This window comes from Pogonomyrmex barbatus, unplaced genomic scaffold (genome assembly GCF_055798465.1).
Source record: "Pogonomyrmex barbatus isolate J1 unplaced genomic scaffold, ASM5579846v1 scaffold17, whole genome shotgun sequence".
Classification (NCBI taxonomy): domain Eukaryota; kingdom Metazoa; phylum Arthropoda; class Insecta; order Hymenoptera; family Formicidae; genus Pogonomyrmex; species Pogonomyrmex barbatus.
The window spans coordinates 1,973,082-1,997,856 of record NW_028297113.1 but is presented as its reverse complement, the minus strand read 5'-3'; the positions used below and the strand labels follow the sequence as shown (position 1 = coordinate 1,997,856).

The window sequence follows — 24,775 nt, the reverse complement described above, 5'->3', positions numbered from 1 at the left end:
TGACAAGCCTGTTGCCAGGCGCCCATCAACTGTCCCTGCAGTCGGGTAGCCGGGAAACGAACGAACGAACGGGGCCTGCCTCGCTTTGCACCGATCGACGCTATTGCGCATGCTGCTCTTTGTTCCCCTTGTCTCCTCGTAATACGGTGCCCCCTATCCTGCCCGCCCCCTCCTCCCGTTTGTCTTTACCTTGCACCCCTAACTCGCCTGCGTGCCCTGATACAAGGCACTGTGGTTCAAAATCGTTCTCCGGATGATGTCACGACAGAGAGAGAGAGAGAGAGAGAGAGAGAGAGAGAGAGAGAGAGAGAGAAAGAGAGAGAGAGAGAGAGAGAGCCGATGCATTTTATCTCTCAGTCTTGTTCGTGAATCATTCTATCTCTGCCTATCACAACTTTCACGAGACTTGGTGAATTTGTAAAACGAAGGAAAAAAAAATCTTAATGAGTTTTTTCGTTGTTGCTGATGTGGTCACGTTTAGGGGTTAGAACTACCCCTCGAGCGCTGTAGTCGCTGCGTTATATTGGAAACTATCGAGGAAAAGTATTTTTTGTAGAAAAGTTTCGTAATAAAAACATTCTAAAAGGACGCTCGCAAATTAAGAAAGTTTCGTCCGTCGGAGGCGTCTTTTGTCTCTAAACCTGAATATTAGCGCGAGATAAAAATTACCGGCGTTACTTTATTACGCGAAACCATCCAGTTTCGTCGCAAAGCCGGAGGGAGAGGGGCCGGAGGAGTGGTATAATTCACGGTTATTTGTCATAAAAAAAAAAAAAAAGGAAAAATATGGACAACAACAATGCGGAAGAATTTTATATACGAGTACGAAATTACACCTCGAATAATTCCAGCCGGCTCTGAAAGAGACGAAAGGACTACAAAGCTAGACGATACGCTTCCGCCATCGGCCATTGCCGAGTTATGACATCCATGCGCGGGATGTTACGCAACGATCTCGCCGGCAGCGACTGAGCGGCTATCGTGCGACTGCACGATGACGCACGTCGAGCAACTAGGTATTAATTGTCCGAGGTTATCGAACAAAGGCGAATTACTGTCACAAAGCAGTCGCCGTAGTCATCGCCACTGCTAGTCGTCGTCGTCGTCGTCGTCGTCGTCGTCGTCGTCGTCGTCGTCATCGTCATCGTCGTCGTAGTTATAGTTATAGCAGCTTCGCTCATTGCAGAAGATACACAGAAGGAGAAGAGGACGTCTCCTAAATTGCATCGGATACGCTCGGATAGTAGTCGACCAGTAGTTTAGATAGACGTTAATTGTGCTCGGCGATTCGCTCGGGAACACGTCCGGCGCAGAGAGAGAGAGAGAGAGAGAGAGAGAGAGAGAGAGAGAGAAGGGGGGGAGAGGAGGAAGCGAAGGCAAAGTTCGTCCTGAAATAATGGAAGAATCCGGCCGCCCGCCGACATTAGCTCGGTCGCGTCGTCGAACAAAGACAAATTACGCGGACGGCAGAGAGGCCAGGCCTGTGCGGTTCCTCGGCTTTTCAAGAGATCCCTATCGTCGGCGTTGCGCAACCACCACCACCGCGGAGCTCTCTCTCTCTCTCTCTCTCTCTCTCTCTCTCTCTCTCTCTCTCTCTCTCTCGCCGGCTACGGGGACCGATGATTGACGTAAAATTATGCAAAAACTGTCGTCCCGCATTCGAGCGCGAGCGGAACATGCGTTTCTTTCGCGCGGAGTACCTTCCTCCTCTTTATGACGAGCACGGACAAAGAACTTAAAGCAAAGGCAGACAGGCTGGCTGACATCATTCCCGGGATCGATCGGTACACTCGCGGGGGAGCAAAGAACGATTCCTACAATTGATGCTGATTCTTCTCGAGGAAAAGAAAATATCGCTTGCATATTTGTAATTCGATCGGTTGTCTATCGATACGACAACGCGCGAAAAAAAGCGAAAAAAAAAAAAAATATATAGGATGTTTCAAAAGCTGAAAGTTCAATCGTACGGAAGATGATTGGGGACCCAGAAACAAGAAAAGAAGTTGGTATCAACATAGATTCGGAAATTGTATTCGAGTTAACTCCATTTTTATATTAAAATTTCAAATTGTTTTGCACAATGGAGAAACAACCCGCTTAATGCTGGTAGAGATCAGGACTCTACAGTTGTTCAGTGTATTCTGAATAATGTTAAAGTAACCTATAACTTTTATGACTTTAATTATGTTATAAAACTCATAAAGATCATCTCTTCTGTCAATTTTGATAAAAAAATTCCAAAAGTAAAGATAACTCGCATAAACAATGCATTTTCGAAGGTATGTTCACCTATCAACTTTCTTGTTTTTGAGTTTCGCATTTGTCTCACGAATAATTGATCTCGAATTATAGAACACCCTGTATTTATAAACATATATTTTAGGTCTATTATGTTTTACGTTTTAGTAACCGAAACGTGTTTGGGACATCACAATACTATCATACATTGGTATTAGATGTGGGATAACAGTACTTCTAAAAAAAACTTTTTCTAGAAATCTATATTAACTCTTACGGATTCATGAAAGCGATTGCGAAAGCACAATGCGGAAACGTGATTCATACGAATTAATCAACCTACGCGTTTATCAAATCCTTCAGTCCGCTGTATAACGTAATTCACGCGATATCCCTTCTCCCAACGTCCATCACACGTCGGTGCGTTAACAATAAAAAAAAAAAAAAATTAAAAAAAAATTAAAAAAAAATTAAAAAAAAAGAAAAGAAAAGGAAAAAACGGGGAACATCGGGTATTTTACTGCAAAAGACTAACTCGCTCTTTTCCTCGTTAACTGGCACCCTAGTCAAGCTAAAATATTCCGCGACTTTACAGCCGCAACAAGTTTCCTAACAAGTTTCAAACAAGCATGCGAGTCGTTGCAAAAAGAAAAGGGTATCGTGCAAATTACGCTACGAAGGCGAGGTCCGTCGGTCGTTATACGAGGGGAAGGGGGGAGGGGGGCGCATTGCAGACGTTAGACCGATAACTCACGTGCACTCTTACACTCGGTCGTCATAACCGACGTCATAATACACAAGAAGCGCGCGTGGGCGCGCGCCGCGCGGCATTCACAGATGCGTTCGATCTCTCTCGCCGTCCGCCGCTCTCGCGCCGGCACCCTCTCGTACGTGCACACGGCGATTATATGTCGCATACGAGAGGGAGAAAGAGAGTGATAAATCGGTCGGTCGCGCCCGACCGATGCAATTTGAATAATAAATCGGCGCGCGCTCGCGCTAAACCGAGGAAAAAACCTCCGGGGCTCGTATCCGCGTATCGCGACGATTACGCGCTATAACCGGCCGCGCGTTAACGTCTCGTGCGGAGCTTAAATTACCCTCCTCCTTCCCCCCCCTCCCTCCTCCCTCTCCCTTCCCCTCGAGCTACGTCCCCGCTGTGTCGATTTACAATTTACGAAGTCGCGAACGAGCGACCGTAAAAGCTCGACGGGTAAAACGTGTCACTCGATTATTTCACTCCGGCAAAACGTTCTCGTTTCATTTAGACTATTTTGACAATGACGCGCCGTTGTCGACGATGCGGATTTGAATTACGTTCGAATTGCGCTCCATATTTAATTTTGTTACTCGAATAAATTACGAACAGAAATACGGGGAAAAAAAAAAATATCGATAGGATATCGCGATTTGCGGGATTTGTTTCGAACATTTTCGAATATTTAAATTAAAGAATATTTAACTTTAAATATATCACAAGCGCGTCTCTCTAAAAAAAACTGTACTGTCGCATCTCTCGGCTCCGGCTGTAGCTGGAATGGAATGGGATGCGGAAATCTCAAGGACGGGATCAGAGGGGGCGATCGAGCACAATGGCTTGTTGTGCCGAGTAAGCCGCACTTCGGCCTCTCTCAGGATCTTCAATCTGAACGCGCGGCAGCACCAGATGACTTCCTCTCTCTCGAGGGATGTGCGACAATGCAACGTTGTGAGATGCGACGAGTCGCGTCTCTCTTAGAAAAAGCTGAAATTGCGCCGGTAGGCGGAAGCGCGCGCGGAAGGCACTTGTAGCTATCGATCGCGTGTTACTCGCGGGAAATGGCTCGTTAAGAAGATTAGAGAGGACCAAATGAGCTTCGCGAAGGAGCGCAAAAATTTCTTGACTTTTCCGGCTTTAAAGCTTGCGCGCGGCGAATCGGCGACAAGTTTTGCTACATCCTCATGGACGAAGCAGTCTATTCGAACATGTCGCTTTAAACGTTATGTACAATTTTCAAAAAAAAAAAATATATATATATATATATTATGTACGTATATTTCAAAGATTACATAATTGCAATTAGTCATGTATCAATTGCAACAAATATGTAAGTCTTATTTTAATTTCAAATAATGTAAATATTTTTTTTTTGTTTAATATCAATTTCTACTGATGTAGATTAATCTCAGTTTGATTGACTTTTTTACCTTTTTTAAAAATTAAAAAAAAAATTTAAAGAGTAAGTTAAAGATTGAGATTAAATTTAATCCGCATTGGTAAAAATGGATATAAACAATCCAGCGGTGCGGCCAAGATCCGTACCGAAACGTTCGCACTCGATATGGCTTATGTATCGCATGGGAGAAATATAAAGAGCAAGTGCAAAGCGGCAAAGTGCCAACGCGCATAAGATAAAATTAGATCGGTCGGTCACGTGTGTAGTGTTCCCAACAGAAGTGTTAAACAACTTTTGCCAGAGGCACGTTCCGGCGAATAAAAATAGACGCGATAATTCTGAGCGGAAGATGGAAGGACTGGGAAGAGAAAGGAGCACGAAGGGAAGGAGACAGTGAGAAAGAGAGTCACGCCGCAGGATAGTCGGCCGATTATTGACATCACTTGCACCTTTTAACTTGCTCAAACGGTCTTCGTTATTTCTACATTAAATTAACTGCCAAGGGGGCCAAGAGTATCGCGCGCTCTCGCTCTCTCACAATGTAGTCGAGAAAGCCAGAATTCTCGACGTGACACTCGTCATCGCTCTCATCGCTCTTCTTCGCGAAACATTTAATTCGCTTCGTAATGTTTCCTTTTCAAAGTACTTTCAAAACTTATTTTTCTTTTCAACAAGCCCGTAGATCAAACTGATTCTCTCCGCAGAAAAGGATCGAACTCTACCTTCGAAACTACCTTCTCTCTCGTTTCATTTTATTTTATATAAATTCTCATATCTCACAAGAATATTGCAGTGCATTACAGTGTCCCATTAATCTCTTGAGAGTTTTTAATCAAATTGAAGACTTTAGAGGTAATGAAATTTTTAATAAATAAGCGCTAACGGAGATTTCTGTGTTTTCGTCAGAGAGGGAAAGGTGAATTCAACGACACGCTTTTTCGTTCAAATATCATTGGATAAAATCAGCGGGATAAAATGTCATAACTGATTCGTAACGTTCGTTACGAGGATGAAAAAAATGGAACGCACTTGCGATGACGAAATGAATGATACTCAAAGACAAATTTATCTTTCGAGAAAGCTCGCGGCGACTTAACGACGTTTGTGCCGAGATTAATTTCTGGTCGTGCGCGACTTACGCAAAGTCATACTCGAAGTAACTTCGGCTTCGCCTCGGCGGTACGTTAATCAAGATCGGAATTAATGGTCCCGTTGCAGCCATGCTCACGTCATTAATGGGTTATCCGAGGTCGCAAACGCACAAAAAAAAAAATAGAGCAATCCTTTCCGATCATTATGCAACTGCGAGAAGTGGCTTTCAGCGAATTCCTACTAAGGAATTATCTAGCTGTAATATTATTTAACCATTCTCCGCGTGAATATATGAAATGATTTAAAAAAAAATCATCGCGACATATGTATGGTAAAGAATTTTTAGAAAGAGAGATTTTTTTTATCCGAAATTCACGGCCAATTGCACGTTCACTTTGTCATGTCCTGAGACAAGAAAATTGTGATCATTCCATGTATCTACCAAGATCTCTCGTCGCTTATTCCCGACGGACTTACTGTCAGCCGCCTGCGGCAAACGCATTAAAAAAAAAAAAAGGGGTTCCTTTTAACGGCTGTTGTCCTTGGCCGACTAGCCCGTCCTCGACGAGCACGTGATTACCTTGAACGAGAAATCCCCAAAAGCTTACGTCATCCGACTCATTCTGATACCCGTCCGTCCACTGCATAAAACGTCACTTGACTAAATATAGTTCAGTATCTATTTATATTCCATTGTACGTTTGTCTAAACGATGCGTTAGACAAAACAATTTTCAAATACACATTTATGTTAGGTGGGAATATATAGTCAAAAATAATAAAAAACCAATCTTTTTTTAAATTTTCTAATATTTTTAATTTTTAATTTTCTTAAATTTCTTTGATTTTTTTCTACACGCTCTTTAAAGTAGTTAAAATCATTTAGATATCTCTAAATGTTCTAAAACTGAGTTTGAACATATAAGCATCAAAATCTTTAAAAGTATTTTCCAGTAAAATATTCACGTTTATTGACCTACATATAGCTTTTTCTCGGTAAACGCTAAACCGATTTTCATAGTCTTTTAATCTCTTCAATATGAATAAACTATGATTTGATTGTCAGCTTTCAAAAAATTATAATTTTATCAAAAGTTATGAGCAATAAAAGTTGCAAAAAATTTTAACCTTTTAAAACTTTAAGAATCAACTTTAAAAATCATTTATTTAGAGAAAATGTCAATTAAAATGTAGCCAAATGTATGCTAAAAAAATAAAAAGAAATAAATGAATATATTGACTTAATAATGAGAAAAAAAAACATGAAGATAGAGAGATATGTTCCACAGTTTTGCAATTGCATAACTTCTTAAATTTTGCTTTAACGATAAGTCGAACACGCAATCGCTGAGTACAACGTCAATCATTAATTCACGAACATTCACAGAAATTAATAAAATCCTAATTATTCAATAAAAACAATCATAAACCAAGAGGATTAAATCTCGATTTGCAAAACTATTCTGTAGCGTTTTACACACTTAACTTTCTGTGCAAAGGAAAAAAAAAAAAAGAAAAAAAAAGAAAAAAAAAGAAAAAAAAAGAAATATCGACAGTATTACCGGCTCGAGTCAAGCACGCAACGTAACGAGTGCAAATTCTTTCTTATCTCGGATAATTCTAAATTATTTCTTATCTCGAAAATGCGTGTTACGTTTTTTTTTTCAGGCGAATTACGTTGCCTCGCATGATCGGACGCTTACGGCACATAACTGGTCAGGCAAATCTATGCTCTTATTCGCTTCTTATATTTAAGTAAAACTCTTGGAAAAAAAAAAAAAAAAAAAAAAAAAAAAAAAAAAAAAAAAAAAAACGCGATCTCACCGGTCACTCGATAATTATCTCGCCGAAAGAGAGACGTGTAGCGCGCGGTAAAAAAAAGGTAAGCAGAACGAAAGGAGCCGCAGCGAGACCCGGGGGGAGATCAGGAACTGCTAATCGCGAGTGAATGCCGATTTACCCCGGGGGTGAGGAGGCTCGAGGTCGTGTCGGAGTTATTGCCCCGTCGTCTATAAAGTCACTAGACGCGCGTCTGACCAGACATCGGGGGCGGCTAGAACGGCGTCTTCGCGGCTCGAGATTACCGGGTCGGGTACCGGCCCGCTCGCTCTTGTTAAACGCTGACGTCGATCGTAAAGCCTAAGAGAGAATACCCGCCGCCGTCTTCGTAAAACACCGCGGCTGCATCATTGCACCTCACTCCACTCCACTCCACCCCGCCCCGCCCCGCCCCACCCCACCCCGCCCCGCCCCGCCCCGCCCCGCCCCGCTGGTGCGCAGATCGGCGGATCTGGCGGTTTTGGGACGCGCGTGAATGCACGAACTCTCAAGTGCCATGTCGTCGATTCCGGTGCAATCATGCAAATTACGCGAATAAACTATTTCGGTCGGTTCTCCGATCTTTTTGTCCGTTTCCCACTTCGGACGATGACGACCGCAACCGTGAGATTCGCGATTCGGCGAGACTTCCATTCCCATTACTTCACCTTCTCCCCACCTCTCCGTACGTTAGGTAACGCCGGTAATTATCGTTCTTCACGGGTACAATGGAGAACTGGTAAGACGGCGCCGAAAGTGAAGAAATCTAATGTATGGCCACTTCAGGTTTTAGCAACCGTATAAAATATGTGTGTAACTAGTAGCACTTTCGACGTCGACTCCAGAGAGGAGTGGAGAGAAGCGTCCGTTTCAGAGAATAGATATACGCTTGGATAGAATTATATCATCTTCGCGGAAATCGTGGGTAAAACGAATGGCCAGAGAGAAAGAGAAAGAGAGAGAGAGAGAGAGAGAGAGAGAATTTCGCAACCTATCATTAACTTCAGCGAAGCAATAAAAACTAACAACTCTCTAACAACCCGTGCGCCTTCCGCCGTGCTATTTGCCAATCTTTTTCCTTACAACTGTTTCATTAGGCGTTTCATGTACTGTCGTATTTTTACAAACAAAAGTATCTTTCTCTCGTTAGTGTCCGAGTCTTTTTTCGTCCGGGCACTTCTTCCTTGGACGAGGTGATGTACAAGAAAATGCATCTCAATACGCGTAAAGCGACGCGCAAAACGACGCGAGTGCGACGCGACGCCGTTTAAATTTTGAATTTCAATTGTGCCTCCGCAAAACTCCGCCGCACGCTTTCGCGAGCTTCAGGATGGACGCTACGAATCTTCCTCGTCGCTCGGGACGTTTTCTCAGTCAGCCGCGTTTCGCGACTTTTAGCATCCGCTAATACACGTCGGATTAACGTTCGCGGTGCGGCGCAAACCCCCGCAAGACTAAGAGAGCTCCCGGAACGAGAAGGTGGCTGCAATTTTCCAATCCTCGGGGAAAACCATTGCGAGTTTCCCGTCTCGAGTTTCCTCAAACTCCACCTTTCTCTCGGACGTCCATCAATTCTTATTCTACCTATTTTTCAAAAGCAAATGAGCAACATGAATCTTTCTTAAAAAAAAAAAAAATCGCGTAATATAAAAATTACGTACAGTAGAGAGGAAAATTACTTTTGTAAGAAGTAATTTTTGCGTATTCGTACAAAAGAGAAATTACATTTTACGTGACATCTATATTCCACGTAGAAATTCACATCAATTATGCAGCTATTCGCGATCGTTTGCAAAGTCTGAAACATCGCCAAATTAAGGCTGACGCGGCTTCTCCCCTCACTCCTCCTCCCCCCGCCCCCCCCCCTCTCTCGTCGAGGGAACTTTGTTTCCCCGTCTTGCGCCGCCGAGCCATAAGTGGATTAATGTTGATACTCGCGCTTTGGCATACGACGAGGCGATATTCCTAGTACGCTTTGGGACGAGGAATGCCGCTTTGGGACGAGGAATGCCGTGAAAATACGGACAGGCGGCCACGTAGATTATGTAATAACCGTTGACAGTCGTGCGAGTCCGAAGTCGCGGCAGCTGCGGAATTACGGCGAACGGAAGAGAGCGAGAAGCGCGGGCGAGGCGGAATGAGAAAAAGACATGGAATTTGCTAAATGCGGAACGGAACAGCGAACCGCGTCCAAGGTGGCCGGAGGGAGGGGGGAGGGGGACAGGACGGGGGTTAAACGAAATTGGACATGCGCCAAACCTGAACTTGCATCGGCGATATTTATGACTGGCGCTAGGCGATCTATATGATTAAGGTCTTCAAAGTACCTGCCTTTACTTGGCGATGAGAGAGAGAGAGAGAGAGAGAGAGAGAGAGAGAGAGAAACGCGGGCTCGACGTCGTTGTCATAAAATATAGAAAGAGGGACGATACAAAAAGAAACGAGTTATGACTCCGCCCCGATTCGTGGCTATACTTATCATCGCATCCTTCTTCCTTCCCGTTTCCGCGACGCAATTTCGAGATATTTAAACTTTGAAGAAGAATTTGTTCTCTTAAAAGCTGCGTGGATGAAGTATCTTCTTTCCGAATTTTATGACGAATAGCTATGGGACGATGCATCATTTATTAGATTTATTAGCATAAACAAACAATAATTTTAAAAGCATTTGGAAGCATTTCAAAAGCTTTTACAATATCGCAAATTTCAGCAAGCTCTACGACAGTTAAAACATTATATATATATATTTTCCTTAGTTTGCCGAAAGAGTTAGAAGAATTTTCATTTAAGAGTCCTTTTTTCTTAAAGAGGAAAGAAGGAGAGACGGCTATCGTGTTTTCTGCGTGTCACTGGGTTACTACGAGAGATCTCGTGAATGACCAGCTAGAATGACTCGCGTAACCGGTTTACTGCGGACAAAGAGGTCACAAATCAATTTATCTAGACATTTGGACAACGGATGGAGATCAAACAGATCGCCAAAAAACGTGCAAAAAAGATTTATTGCCACAATCAAAGTCGTTTTATAACGACTGTCTGGAGATCTGATTCTTTTTATTTAAAAAAAAAAATCACGACGCCGATATCGATTTTTTTTTACAGGAAACATAGATTAGACTAGGAAGCTTCGTCACGCTATTTTCTACTTATGTAAACTATTCGAGGATTTTCGAAAGTGGTAACGCGTATCCGAATACCGCGTGAAAAGATTTCGCATCACGATCCAACTTCAATCTCACGATAATGCATATTTCGCATTCATATTTTGTCGGATCGTCGTATTATGCGAAAACCGAGGCCACGTAGTTCAATCGGTGTTGCAAGAAATAGAAAATTTTCTCGAAAACCTCGAGATTTCCTCGGATCTTTCTCACGTTATTTTCTAATTCCATCGCGCTCCGCGCGCGTTGAAATCACACACACACACACACACACACACACACACACACACACACACACACACACACACACACACACACACACACACACACACACACACACACACACACACACACACACACACACACACACACACACACACACACACACACACACACAGATCGTATCTGATCGCCAAAGAAAGAAAAGGAAGAGGGAAGGAGGAAAGAGAGGAATCGGTCTCTCGTGGAGATCGTGGTCGCGTGTGCCAGACATTATGCCGCGTTACATAATGCAGCGGCGATTTTAGATAATCGTAATTATAGGTTGCGCAGGAAGTGCAGCGGAGTCCCCGAGGCCCATAATCAGACCCACTCACTCGCGCGCATGCTCGCGTACACGCACGCACGCACGCACGCACGCACGCACGCACGCATACGATTCGCGTTCGCACCATCTTCCTGGATCTACCACTCGACCCGCAGCGCGATGACGTACGTAGAATCTTGCATGCGGCTGATGCGTGAATTTTCAGCCGATCGAGTTTCCTGGTCGCCGCCGGGAAATTCGATGCAGGATCCAGGGTTCACCGGAGAAAGAACACCGGGCACACTGCGGTGTAACTTCGAAGAAGAAAAGGTATACCGGAAGACTATTTGAATCTATCGAAAGCTCTATCGAAGAATCTCGGAAAGTAGTCAAAGATTGAGGGCGGGAGAGAGCAAACTCACCTGATCCGTCATACCGGAAAAAACGGAATGGATTCGTCGAATGTGAGTCTGGTGATGCTTCCCTTGCCGATCTTGAGGAAATCGTGTGACGCGCGACGCGTGCATACGCGATGTCGGATGCGTCAGTGGCGATCCGCATCGGCGGAAAAGTCTGACAGAAGCAGGGTGTCGAGGCCGACAGGCGCGATTCACTGTTATTTCATTTCATCTTCTTTTTTTTTCCTCCCCTTTTTTTTTTATGTTTTTTGCTCGAACTCGCCGGACGGATGACTCGCGGGTGTCTGCCGCAGAACAGGCGGTGAGAAAGAGAGAGAGAGAGAGAGAGAGAGAGAGAGAGAGAGAGAGAGAGAGAGAGAGAGAGAGGGGGGGGGAGGGAAGGGCTCGCTACCAGGGCCCGACGGCGACGAAGGGGAGTGCGATGCGGCAGGGAGAAATCGTTCAATGTCAAGGTTACATGGGCGCACGCGCACAGAATCGACCGTACGCAGAAGAGAGACAGGGCGGAAGTGGCCAAGAGGAAGGGAAAATGACGTAGAAGGTCGAGGAGGAGGAGGAGGAGGACGAGAGGACGGGTGGACCCGCCAGCCTTGGCAGGATGCTCTCCAGTGGGGATAAAAGATGCATCTCTTGGTTGCATCTGGTCGACGAAAATATAATGCCAATTGCGTGCACCGCCCGGGGTTTACTGAGTAAGCACGCGGAATTTATTTGGACGAGAACGGCCGCGAGAGCGAGATTACCGCTCGCAATACCCGTTTTGTGTATTCGCAAAATACGTAAGAGCGGAACATCCCGTTACGCGGTTCGTGCCACGGGAGAACTCGCTGATGAATCGCTAGGAAAATAAAAGAGGAGATGAGAATCGTTCTGTTATCGTTGACGTGATGCACAGAGATGCGGACGGATTCATATCCGAGACGCCGGATTTATAATTCGAAATAACGTTACGTGCGTTCTAAATTTGTTTCGAAGTGATTTTACTGTTTAATAAAAAATTTGGAGATAATGTACAATCTACTTCCTACTTCCACACAGCTGATGATTTCGTATAATTTCTTAAATTCAATCGTTTGCCTTCCTTGCGTGCGATGAATGACATCGTTTTAATACTTCTGACAAGATCTGAGAGAATAATACAACTTCAAACTCGCCAATTTTTGTTGCCCCAGGCCTCTTTCGGTACAGACTTTAATGCACTTCCGGTGAACATGGAAAGAGAGAAAAGAAGAGCGAGAGAGAGAGAGAGAGAAAGAGAGACGAGTTTCGAGTGCAATTTAAGTTATTCTGAAGAGTAACGTCGGAAGACGTGGGACGCAATTTCCACGATGCGAACGGCGTTTTCGGCAATTCCTATCGTCGAGTATTCATTAATTGTCCCGCGGCAAGACGAAGCACGTTCCATTTAGTCGGCGAATTGCAGTCTGCCTTTCGGAAAAGCGGAAACGGCCGATAGTCGCGTAAACTCGTATCGTCTGCGAGAGAGATCGCTTGCCGGGGTATCGAAAAACGATGGAACGCAACGGTACAGAAATCGGGCGAATATACAGGAGAATTCCGTAATAGCCGAGCTTGCACGGCGCACGATATTCTTTCCCTGGCTAACGCGAATTTTCCTGGTACAGAGACGCCGAATTGTTGACAATTTTCGGGAAGTATCGCGCGATACAGCCACCGTTTATACGTTTACTATCGAACTATGCAACCGTCTCGGAAAGGAGAAAAATCGAAAAGAGGCATCCAACTTTCGGAGAATAAAAGGAATCGGAAGGAGACTTTTAACTCTTGGTGAAAAAAAAAAAAAAAAAAAAAAAAGACGACAACTGAATTTGGAGCACGAGAGTATCTTCCCGTACCCTTAAAGTTCTTAAGCTTAGGGTTAAGTGTTGTTTGATTTCAAAGCAGAATAGAGCTTTGAATACGTTGTAACATCTTTTCGCTTCTCTCTCTCTCTCTCTCTCTCTCTCTTTGTCTCACACTGAGAATTAAACAAATTTTTAGCGCGAAGAAAACGATGGCGTTTCAGAATTTTCCGGTCGCGACATAAATGTCAGACCGGAAGAGGGATATTTTTCCCTCGGTCGCATCCCTTCTCCACCGCTTCCTTCCCTTCCCTCCGTGAGCGGCCAGCGCTTTAATTTATACCCGGTAGCTCTTCTCTTTTCTCTCCCTCGCACACACGTACACACACGCCTCTCGTCCGAATTCGCCGTCTCACCGTGCACCGCGAATAAAGCTGCCCGGTGAAGTTTTTTTAGTGCTGGTCGCGCACTTTTCGAAAAGCATCGACCGTAGCACTCGCACGGGCTTTAAACGGCCGCGTATTACCATCGATAAAGAGGGTCATAAAGACGTGCGGCGAAGCAACTCGTCCTAGACGCGGCTGGGAAAAGAAACCAAAGAGAGGGAGGGGTGGAGAAAGAAGAGAAACGCGCATGTGTTTCGTTTTTCGGCGACGAGAGCAGGGAGATACCGGGTGAAGGATACCAAGGCAAAAACCACACCCTAAGTGCACTGGCGAACCATCTCTGAATCTTGCCTCGGTGGCCCCATATACAGAAACGCAATCATCCCTCTCGGGGAGAAAAATAAAGGAAACGACAAAATTACAAATGTTACCCGCGAAATTGTATGACTGACTTTTATTTTAAATTAAAAGGAAAAGGAAAAACATTTTTCTTAAATTCTACACAGGATGTTCTGTAAGTCGTGGTCAATCGTTCAGAAAAAAGGGGAAAAATGCGAAAGAAAATTGATACGAACAGAATAGATCCGAAAATGCGTTGTTTTCGAGTTCAACATCGCCATGTTGAAAATTTAAAATTGCTTTACTTTTGAATTTTTGTTCCAAAGTTGGAAGAAAAGATGATCTTCATGAATTTTATAACATAATATTAAAGTTAAATAAAAATTACGAGCTGCTTTGGCACTGCGCAGAATGCACCATATAGAGATACAGCCCGCTTGACATCTCTTGATAGAGATCAAGATAGTTGGATAAAGACCACTTCTTCTTCCTATTTTGACCAAAAAAAAAAAAAAAAAAAAAAAAATCGTAAGCAAAGCAATTGGAAATTTCACCGTAAGAATGGCGAGAACAATGCATTTCCGGATCTACGTTCATACCACCTTTTTTCTTATTTTTGGATCCCCAATCACCCGAGCGATTATATCTTCCACTTTTGAAACACGTTACATAAACAGCGAGATTATAATCTTCGAGATTAATTAAATAAAGTGAAATTACAGTTATGGTAAATTACTACAAACTGCTGTTACGTGTCGTTTTATCTAAATCTCAGGATGGTTTTATACAGGCGGCATACGGAGAACAATGCAATCGTAGGAGCCGGGAAATATAAATGGCACCTATCCTAAGGAGGTTATCCTCCAGACAAAGCTCGCACATAATAGCAATCGCGGATGAAGGGGGTGAAGCGCGCAGCGCTTCATCACCCGCTGTCGCGGGGGCAGATCGTTTAGCTGGGAGTGCGCTCGATTACGGGGTAACCCAGTAGTCGCCACCGTATCCGTCTCGTCTGGTGATGACGGTTATCAGTGCAGACGACGGGGCGACGATAACAACAAACGGCGGAGATGGCGCGACGGAAACAACGCGAGAACGTCGGCTTTATATGCCCGTTTCGGCCGATTTAGCCGGTGCACTCTCGCCAAGATCTATATGCGGGATACGTCCTCCTCGACGAGGACGCGATTGTGTGTTTGCGAAAATGAGAGTGTTTGTCCGTGAAGGCCCCCGCCCCCTCCCCTCTTCCTCCGCGTTCCCAGTCTCCCCTCTTGCTCGTACAATCATTCCACTTTAACGATGCCGCTCTGACGATGATGACTCCTCAAACACTTCCATCCTTTTCTCACTTCACGGCAATGCATTTCGATGACGTAAAATGATTCCGTAATTAAAATGTGTCGGCTTTATCGTTATTGCGTTATACGAATACGCGTTGGTTAACTATTCAAGCAATTATCATCCTCGATTTTCTTATGATTAAATGTTATAAGCAGTAAAAGGAATCGTATTAACTTTAAAATTTAATTAACGGAGAGATAGAAGGGGATCAGCGAGCTTTTCGTAAAACTCTACATATTCTGATTACGCGTTCCCCGACCGTACAAATCATTCCACTTCAACGGTGCCGCTCTACGATGTGACCTCCTCAAACACTTCCATCCTTTTCACTTACGGCAATGCAATTCGATGACGCAAGATGGGAAGAGAGAGAGAGAGAGAGAGAGAGAGCGAGGCGCGGGGAGGACAAAGAGGACGGCAGGGCGTCTCGGTGGAGTCGTAAAGTTAAATTAAAAATTTCCATGCGACGACTTGGAGAGGAAGAGAGAACGAGAGAAGACCGATAAGGCAAACGTCATCGCCGGAAATTCTCCCGCGCCCCTTGTTGTCCTTTCCCTGTCTTAGTCTGTCGTCTTATTTCCTGACGAATTTGAGAGAAATTGGGTCACCTTGGCCCATTTCGTTAGTCTTAGCCTGGTCGCTTCGAACTACGGATTAGATGCCATTTCTCAAGTTTGTAGATTGTCGATAAGCCCGTCGGAGATTGATTTCAAGACAGATATAACATTCAACGATTCGAAATTTACGTTGTTTTTTTTTCTTTTTTTTTTTTTTTTTTTTTTTTAAACAAATCAAGCTTCGCAGAAACTAATTAATATTTTCGTTGTATATTCTCTGGCTCTTCGACTTTTACCCTTTCCTGTAACCTTTATAGACGTAAAAACGTATAGAGATTTGACATTTTCGTTGACTTCTTTTAACGTCAGACTCGTTGACACGTGAAAAGCCGGGGTCCTCCGGCAAATCCGTGCTTCGGAAAATCAGCATTTGCGATTGGAGGTACATTTTTAACGGAGCGGCGGTTTTAAGCTTTTAACGGAACATGTACATCGCAGTCGCGTATACAATGAAAGGACTCGTGTGACACGGAGGCGGCGAGAGCACGTGAAAGTTTCATAACCGGTGTGTCGCGGCGATTTTCGCTATTTTCGGCGGACGCATATTTCGGAACGGAACGGCACGGCGTGGGCGGGGAGAGAAGAACGACGTCCGGGAATACCTAAGAGGGGGGGGGGGGGTTATGTCTACTTTACGATCCAAATCTTGCAGCGCGCGGACGGTATGCAAACTCAAAGAATCCTCCTGGCCCGCGGAAAGGAGGAGCGACGAAGACAGACATACGGAAGAACGCGCGCGAGACAGAGAAGGCTAGATACTTCGGGGAAGCTTTCCCGAAATAAAGAATAATGAAAGGTGCGAGGATAGGAAGCGCGAAATAAAGCGATCGCGAGAGGCAACGAAACGGGGTACGGTGTTCGCGCGCGTTTCGGGGTGACGCGGCTGAAATATATGAGAACGCCGAGGAGGAGGAGGAGGAGGAGGAGGAGGAGGAGGAGGAGGGAGGAGAGCGCGGGGGAGGCATAGGAGGTCCTCGTCGGGCTTCGTCAGTCTCGCACATTTGGGTGATGTGGCCTTTTTCTTCCTTCTCCATTCGTTTTTCTCCGGAGGTCCTCCTTCCCTCCGGCGTATATGCGTACACAGAAACACAAACACGCACACGCACACGCACACGCCCACCGCTATTCTCCAGGCCATCCCGGCGCTCATGGAGGATCGCGCGCGCGCGCACTCGCTCGTGTATGTACCATCTATAGCTCTTCCTCCATACCCCAAGAGGGCTCTCTCTCTCTCTCTCTCTCTCTCTCTCTCTCTCTCTCTCGCGGATATATAGGTAGAAGCCGGGTCGATAGTTCGCGCGTAGCAACAGCCGGCCGGGGCTTTTTGCCCGACTTTTAAACTCCCGACTGTAACCGAGGTACTCTACACCCTCGGCCTTCCCACCCCCGAGCGAGCGGAGTACTCCTCCCTATTCAAGCCTGATACCCGACCTGGCAGCGGATGAAAATGATGATGAAGAAAGAAAGGGACAATCACATGACTGATGATCGAAGAAAGAAGGGAGTTTGGGGAGGAGGATGTCGATTGAAGACGTCACGGTTGGTTGGAGTCAATTGTAATCGATTTCTGCAACATCACGAAATTTCGAGATTTTCCAATATTTCAAGGAAGGCAAATTGAGAGATTAATGCTCTTTGTGATGCGTGTTAAAAAAATTATTGATTAAATCGCTACATAATACAACTTAAGGTAATTAACACAGCAGATTGCTCCTGTAGGCTTGATTTTAATGACATACTCAGCTTCAGCAGTCGACGATAACTTCGTGGGAGGCCGTTGTTTGTCGAAACTGTTGGAGTCATGAAACAGCCCGGTAATTAAAGTTCGCATTGAAATTCCGAGGAAGTATGAATTCAAATGAACGGCTCGCGCGAGGATCGATCACGAGTTTCCAATTGAGTAATGTTGAGTCTTCTCGCGGCAGAAAAACGAGAAAAAAAAGTCGGTCGTATGCCACCGACACTTTTGTATCCATATTGACCGTCGCGTCATTAAAGGAAATATGATGTCTCACTAAAAGCAGCGAGGTTACGCTTTCGCGTCGACCACGAACAGCTTGTTAAACGAGATCTAGGTGGATCCTCGTTAGACCTGACGAAATGACGTAATGATCGTGAATAAACGCGACGTATAATGTGATAATTATTGAGCGCTATATCGATTGACACATTTCCAATTTTAACGAAATAATTAAAAAATCAAAAAATTGATAATAAACATAAATTTTTTATAAATAAAACATTTATTTTTAAAATTTTTTTTTTATATAAACCGATAATAAAACGTTCATTTTAATGATGTAAATGCGTATAATAGCAAAAATATTATTAAAATTTATTCAGTTTAGTAATTCATATTCGCTACTCACAAGATACAAATTTAAAAAATGACTCGATAACACATAATTTTGTATTTTAATATATAATAAATCTGAATATAATAAATTTTATGTTTTATTATAAATTTAAATATAAAAATTTATATCATAAATTAATATTTTATTCATACCTGTATTCCCACGTGTAAATATATTTTCATTTGAATTGCAATAAAGAGATTATTTTATTATTTTTTTCTGATTTTTCACAGTTAATTACATACACCTTTTCAAATTCAAAATATTAGATCTGATTAATTTGAACGCATAAAAGCATATTTATTTCGCGCGCGAGAAGCTTCGCCCGATCCATTTAAGTGTTCAATTCTATACACCGTGTAACCCGAAGAACAGAAGAGAAATACAGAAGAGAATATTTACGAAGCTTTACTTTGTCGGTTTGTTTCTTGTCGCAAGAGACGCGCACTTCCTTCTCTTTACAAATAACGATAAAAACGGGTCACGAACGAACGATATCCGTGATCGAAGCTTTCAACGCTGAAACGCTGAAATGCCAAGACAGGTTCGCGCTTTCGTCGTCCTTCCAACTCTCTCGCAAGGATGCAAGGATACAACGCACGAGACTTCGGAGAGAATCGCTCGAGTTCCCTCTTTTCACGCGCTTCTTCTCGTCGTCTGCCTTTCTCGACGCGGTTATTTTTAGCTCCTTCCTCTTTTTCGCTCTCTCTACTTTCGTCGTACGATCAGAAATACCGGAATTACATAATTATTAAAAAAAAAAAAAAAAAAAAAATTCTCGCACAGCTAAATTAATTAACCATGTTAAATGTCAGCGGCGAAAGAAATGAATTTCTTGGTTAACTTTATTAATCGCTCTATTAATAAAATTAACTTAAATCCGCATATTATAAGAATTTCCCAATTTCCTGCCGTTGCCATTTCACTCTGGAATTGTCGAACCGTATCAGGTTCGCTTCTATCAATTACAATGTTTTGTAAAATAACACGCGGCTATCTTCTCTCGCGCTTTTGCGCATTAAGCGCGTAATACCGGTTATTTTCCATACTGGGATTTAATTGTCATCCGCCGTGTTCCTTTGGATAATTCATAACTGGCACGAACAGTAATTTATTGCCGGAAACTCGTTAAGATCGCTACTTCAGAACCAGTTCTTCAAAGCGGTTCGATAATGCATCTCACACGCCCGCTCCGCCTAATCGATATCGCGGATATTTTATTGTCATAACAGTTATGCGAGTGCACAAAGAAATACGGACGACATCCTACAATTATCATGAGATTAAAAACACTATGATAAATCATCGATCATTGTCAAGACAAGAAAGCGCCGCGATAGAAAATAATCAATATTCATGAAAATATTCTCATATTCTGCACGGTATTAGACGGCAATGCGAATAAAACGTAATAAAAATAAAAATAACATTTTCAGTTTAATCGTGAAATAAATATTCAGTATAAAATATGCGGTAGCATGTTCAACAGAGAATTTCAATTTGAAAAATTTTATTTGAATTTCTTTTTTAAAAGGTTCCACATTGCAACGATTGTAACGTTAAAACGTTACAATCCTCTCTATATATATCTCGCGATTTAAATAAAACACATTTTAATTATTGATAAACTTTATCTCAAATCATTTTTATTTTACAAACGCAGAAATGCGAATTATAACAACGGTGTATAATTCTCGGGGTTTATCGACAAAACAATAACAACTTGAAAAATTCTCTCCTGGCGTCGGCGGTCATAATGAGAACAAGAACTACACAACTCTTTATCTGAACCAACGACGGAAAAAAAGAGGGACGAGAGAAGAAATAAGTCAGTCGAGACGAGAAGATGGACGGGGGTGGATCGGTACGTGTCTAGCTTCGAGAGTACACACCAACGACGAGGGGTTGTCGTCCCTCTGGCTGGCTGGCTGGCTGGCTGGCTGGCTGGCACGGAAACGACCTTGGAATCAGCTGTGCGATACGAGGATGAAATTTCCTACCGGGCGAGACGCGTCGACGTCTTAGTGCGTAGGAGGACCGAAGAATAACGTGGAGAAAGAGAGGGGGAGAGAGAGAGAGAGAGAGAGAGAAAAAGAGAGCCTATATCTCGCCGAGGTCGGGGATGGCACGACAATGAGGTCACTAAGATCCGATGGGGGATGAATCCTTCCTTACGTAAGTTACGACAACACTTTTCCGAGAAAACGCTTTTTGCTCTTCGAATCGTAAAAAGAGTGTACGAGTATCCCTTTTAATTTCATCCGAGGAGAACGTATCAACTCGAATCTCTCTCTCTCTCTCTCTCTCTCCTTGCAAAGTTTCCATTTCGTTCTTATTTGTCATTTCCATTAAAGTGCAAACATAAATAACGGATACTCGATAATTGACGGTAACGTCACACGAGTGCGCCGTTATTAATTTTCGCTGAACGAGATCCCACGAAAATTATTAATGAGGAGAACCGTAAAGAATAACCAATAAAGTTTCTCTTTTGCGTTTTAATATAAATCGAATCTCTTACACATTTATCTCATTACGTTTGTTATGTTTTATTGGAATGGTCCATGATATTTTTAACAGATGAAGCGCGGTTAACGCGTTATTTATTCGTTTAAATTTAGAGATGTTTCAAAGATGTTTCAAAAATGCATGTGGTAGCAATCCGTACGTCTTCACCAAAATAAACTCTTTTCGTAACAGTTACAGATGTCAATTCGCTTAATTAATTTTTACTAATCAAGCCGAACCGTTTCCATGCATTATATTTCACAAATACATTTTACAAAGATAAAGTTAATCTAGATAAATACTGTAAACATCAAACGACGAATCAAACGACGAAATCGAAAATTAAATCGATTAAACTGCCTGAAAATTTTTTCTTGGAGAATTTAATCTGCCACCGTTTCAGGTTTCGTTTTGTTTCCGACCAATCGATCACAACGAATTGCGTCCGATCGTGGATCGGTGAATTTATTATCGGAGCGACGCTGGTCACGATAAAACCCGCGATATACGATACCAGTTAGTCGCAGCAACGTAATTCGTTGCCATTGTATAAACAGGACGTATTGCACGCATCGACGAGAGAGAGAGAGAGAGAGAGAGAGAGAGAGAGAGAGAAGCCGAAAGAGAACTATCGAAGCTGTGCACTCGAGGTAACGAATGCACCGACACACACGCGAGTGTGTCGAATCTCGACTGTGAAAACGGCCCCGACGGTTTCCGGCGTATTTCGTACGGAATTTCGTATTAAAGATCAATAGTTAACGAGCTATTTGCTATAATTATTCAGCCGCTAACCGCATCGGCATCCAACGCGCCGCATATCGTTACACCGTCCGATGCGTGTTCTCGTACTCCCGTTCGTTCGTTCGTTCATTCGCAATGAATTTCCTTATATTTCATCGGTATATCAATTAGAGAGCCGATAAACACGCGCCAACTCCCGTTACGAGAATAATACAGTTTGTTCGGCGAAACGCGATTATATACACACACACACACACACACACACACACACACACACACACAAAGTGTGTATCCGCCAAAATTAATAAACAGGATTTCTTTCATTTCAATTGTAAAAAGCGAAGCGGCTTCGACACAGAGAATCATAAAAGGCCATTTTTTTTATTATATCATCTTGCGTGACGTTTAAATATCGTACATACATTCCAACGGTGTTTCGCGTAAGTAAAGTGAAAATATTAAAAAAACTGAACATAACAGAGGGGACGAAGGGGGGGGGGGGAGGGAAGCAAAAGTGTTAATCAAGGAAAGGCGTTGAAAAGCGCGCGAGATCGCGCGAGTTAATCGAGAGCCCGTAGACGCTATGAAAGTTCGGCGAGAGACGACGGGCTCTCCGTGCAGGAAAAGGGATAACTGACGGCAATGATCGAACGTGGCGTGACCCGGCAAATTACTGTCACTCGAGGTAATTTCAGCGTAATCGCCTCTTCCATTCCATTTACCGCGTCTAAAGCGAAATTTACCTTTCGAGCGTATCCGAGGCGAGAGAGCGGCCGTCGAAAATACACGGCGCGCGCGAGCGCGCGATGGCAAAATAATTCGCCAGGAGACACGCGCGATTTTCTATCCATCTACTTACACATGTCGCAACGACGACGACGACGACGACGTACACGTCGCGACGTCTTTCTACGCGTCTGCTCTTTTCCCTCCGGATTTAAGCCTTATTATTACCGCGCGGTCAAATTTGCGCGATTTATTTTACGAAATTTCTTTCAGCAAGCCTTAAAAATATGTAAAAAAAAAAAAAAGCTTGTTTATGGTTGAAACATTTTGCAGATTTATTTAAATTAAGCGTTAAATGATAGTCAGTATAAACGTAGTATTAAACGATCAATTTATAAATTTACCGATTAATAAGCAAACGATTTACGCGTATAAAGTAGCAGTAAGTGATATAGAGACCTAAGCAGCTGTGCAATCGATAAAATCGAGTTAATACAAGGGAACCCGCGGTTATTACTAATTATTCAACTAAACTCTCCCACCCTATCCTCCCTCCCTCTCTTTACGAGGTTCTCCGAAAGCCGTGGTTCTGGTTTTAGGTCTGCGTACTCACTCGGAAATATACATGTATAAGCACTTACGTTGGACACATTGTAGCTGCTGTATTGCTCTTTGGGACTGCTGCCGCCGTTCTGCTCGCACTGCTTGTTCTTGAAGGCTCGGTAATTCTCTCGGAGCTGTTTGCCGTACTGGAACACAAAGCGGAGCGGACATCGTTAACGCGCGAGCGTGCAGCGGTTCGCAGGACGCGGCGGCCGCGCGCGGCGGCCGCGCGAGCCTAACCGATTCTACGCTTCGGGCGCATCGCAGCGTCCGATAGAGGCGGAACAGGTGCAAGAAAAAAAAAAAAGAAGAGAAAAAGGAAGAGGACGCCGCATCCGCGATTTGCATAATTTTACACGCGTCACTTTGTCGCATAGCGCCGGCCGGTCGACCGACCGGCCGGTCGCGTCGGTTCGCGCGTGCTGCCGCCCAGCTGTGCGAGGCGGACGGACCGCCGATCGATACTTCGCCCGTCGAGGTATCGCGCTCGCCTAGATAAATTCAATCGTTGCTACGCGGATAGAATACGAAAGTACCACCGACATTTTCCGATCTCTCTCTCTCTGCGACAATTAAATTCCCTTTTCCCGTCCCGATTTTTTGGGCGGCGCGAGAAGCCCTAAGAACCTAATTATCATATTTTTCATCGGAGGAATCGAAATCGAGAAAAAAAAAAATAAATAAATAAAAGGCTCGGCAGAGAAAGAAAATAAAATCATGATAATTGGAATATAATTCGAGATCAACGTTCATCATATTCAATTTTTCGAGAAATTGTTACATATGTTTTTCATTAATAATTGCTTTTTTTCATACTATCGTTTTTATATCGTGTAACGTGGTGTTTCTTAAATAATATCGAAACATAAATATCTTGTTTCGGATCAATGTTTTTCGGGCAATGAGATTAGCGATATCCAATTTTCGGATGGAACAAACTGTAATCCTATTTCTTACAAGCAGCTTGCGAATTCAGGAGGAGTATTCAATCGAAACAACTGATTCTTTTCGTTCGCAGGAAATATTTACGCTTTGTAGATAACGATAAGATTGACCATGATTGAGTCAAAGGTAATCCATATGAGCTCCCCTAAGCTTCTTATATTACCCACGTGTTAGAACACAATCAGTTAAAGCAAAGCTGACTTACAAATGGAATTTATCTCCTACACTGTTGGAAAAAAATGTGTTGAATTTAACATAAATCGCATGTCCCAAATGGTCCACTCAAAATTTTGTGTTAATTTAACATAATATGGATGTGTTAAATAGTAATACCGACACTACGTTAATATTTCAACAAAAAAGAAATGTACTCTTGATCTTAATTTGAAATTAATTGTGTGTTACAATTAACATAATTTTTATGATAACATGATTTTTATGAAAACAACATGTTGAGACGCGTCAAAAATTCGAGACTGTGCCAAAATCACACAAAGAATAATAACAAGTCATCCTCACTCCTGTTATAGAGTAAAACCAACATTTTTTTTTGTGTAAATTTTAATATATTGAATAAATACGTATGAATTGTGTTATTTTAACACATTTCTTAAATCATTTTAATATTTTTACATTTTACATTTGTTAAGGTTAACATAATAGACATGTGTTAAATTTACATATAAATATGTAGATTATTTAACACAAAAATTTTAACAAAGACCGATTTTAACACAAATACAAAATATTTTACTACTGTGTAGTTCAACTTGAAGATTATATAAACCATCCATTTGTAAAAATTCTTACTAATTCTAAATTTAAATATATTACTATAAAAAAATTATCACCTTCTAATTCTTAATTTCGTGCGGATTTTATTTAATTTTATTTAACTTTAACTTTAAACTGGTTCTATATAACTCAACATTTGTGACTTGATATCGACAAATAAAAGCTAAATTTTCATTTCTATATAAAAAAATGCATTTAATGCA

General features: G+C 42.9%; 1 protein-coding gene across 11 annotated transcripts in view; it reads right to left on the bottom strand.

Moving 5' to 3' along the window:
* The window catches only part of LOC105433371 (growth factor receptor-bound protein 14), a 296,179-nt gene that overhangs the window by 19,322 nt on the left and 252,082 nt on the right, over positions 1 to 24,775 (bottom strand). For 10 of the 11 annotated variants that reach the window (XM_089074244.1, XM_089074245.1, XM_089074241.1 and 7 more), the window contains one exon: positions 22,871 to 22,978. The exons of the other annotated variant lie outside the window; for it this stretch is intronic. In XM_089074244.1, coding sequence (XP_088930370.1) covers positions 22,871 to 22,978 — 108 coding nt within the window. The remainder of the gene's footprint in view (positions 1 to 22,870; positions 22,979 to 24,775) is intronic. 11 annotated transcript variants of the gene reach the window in all.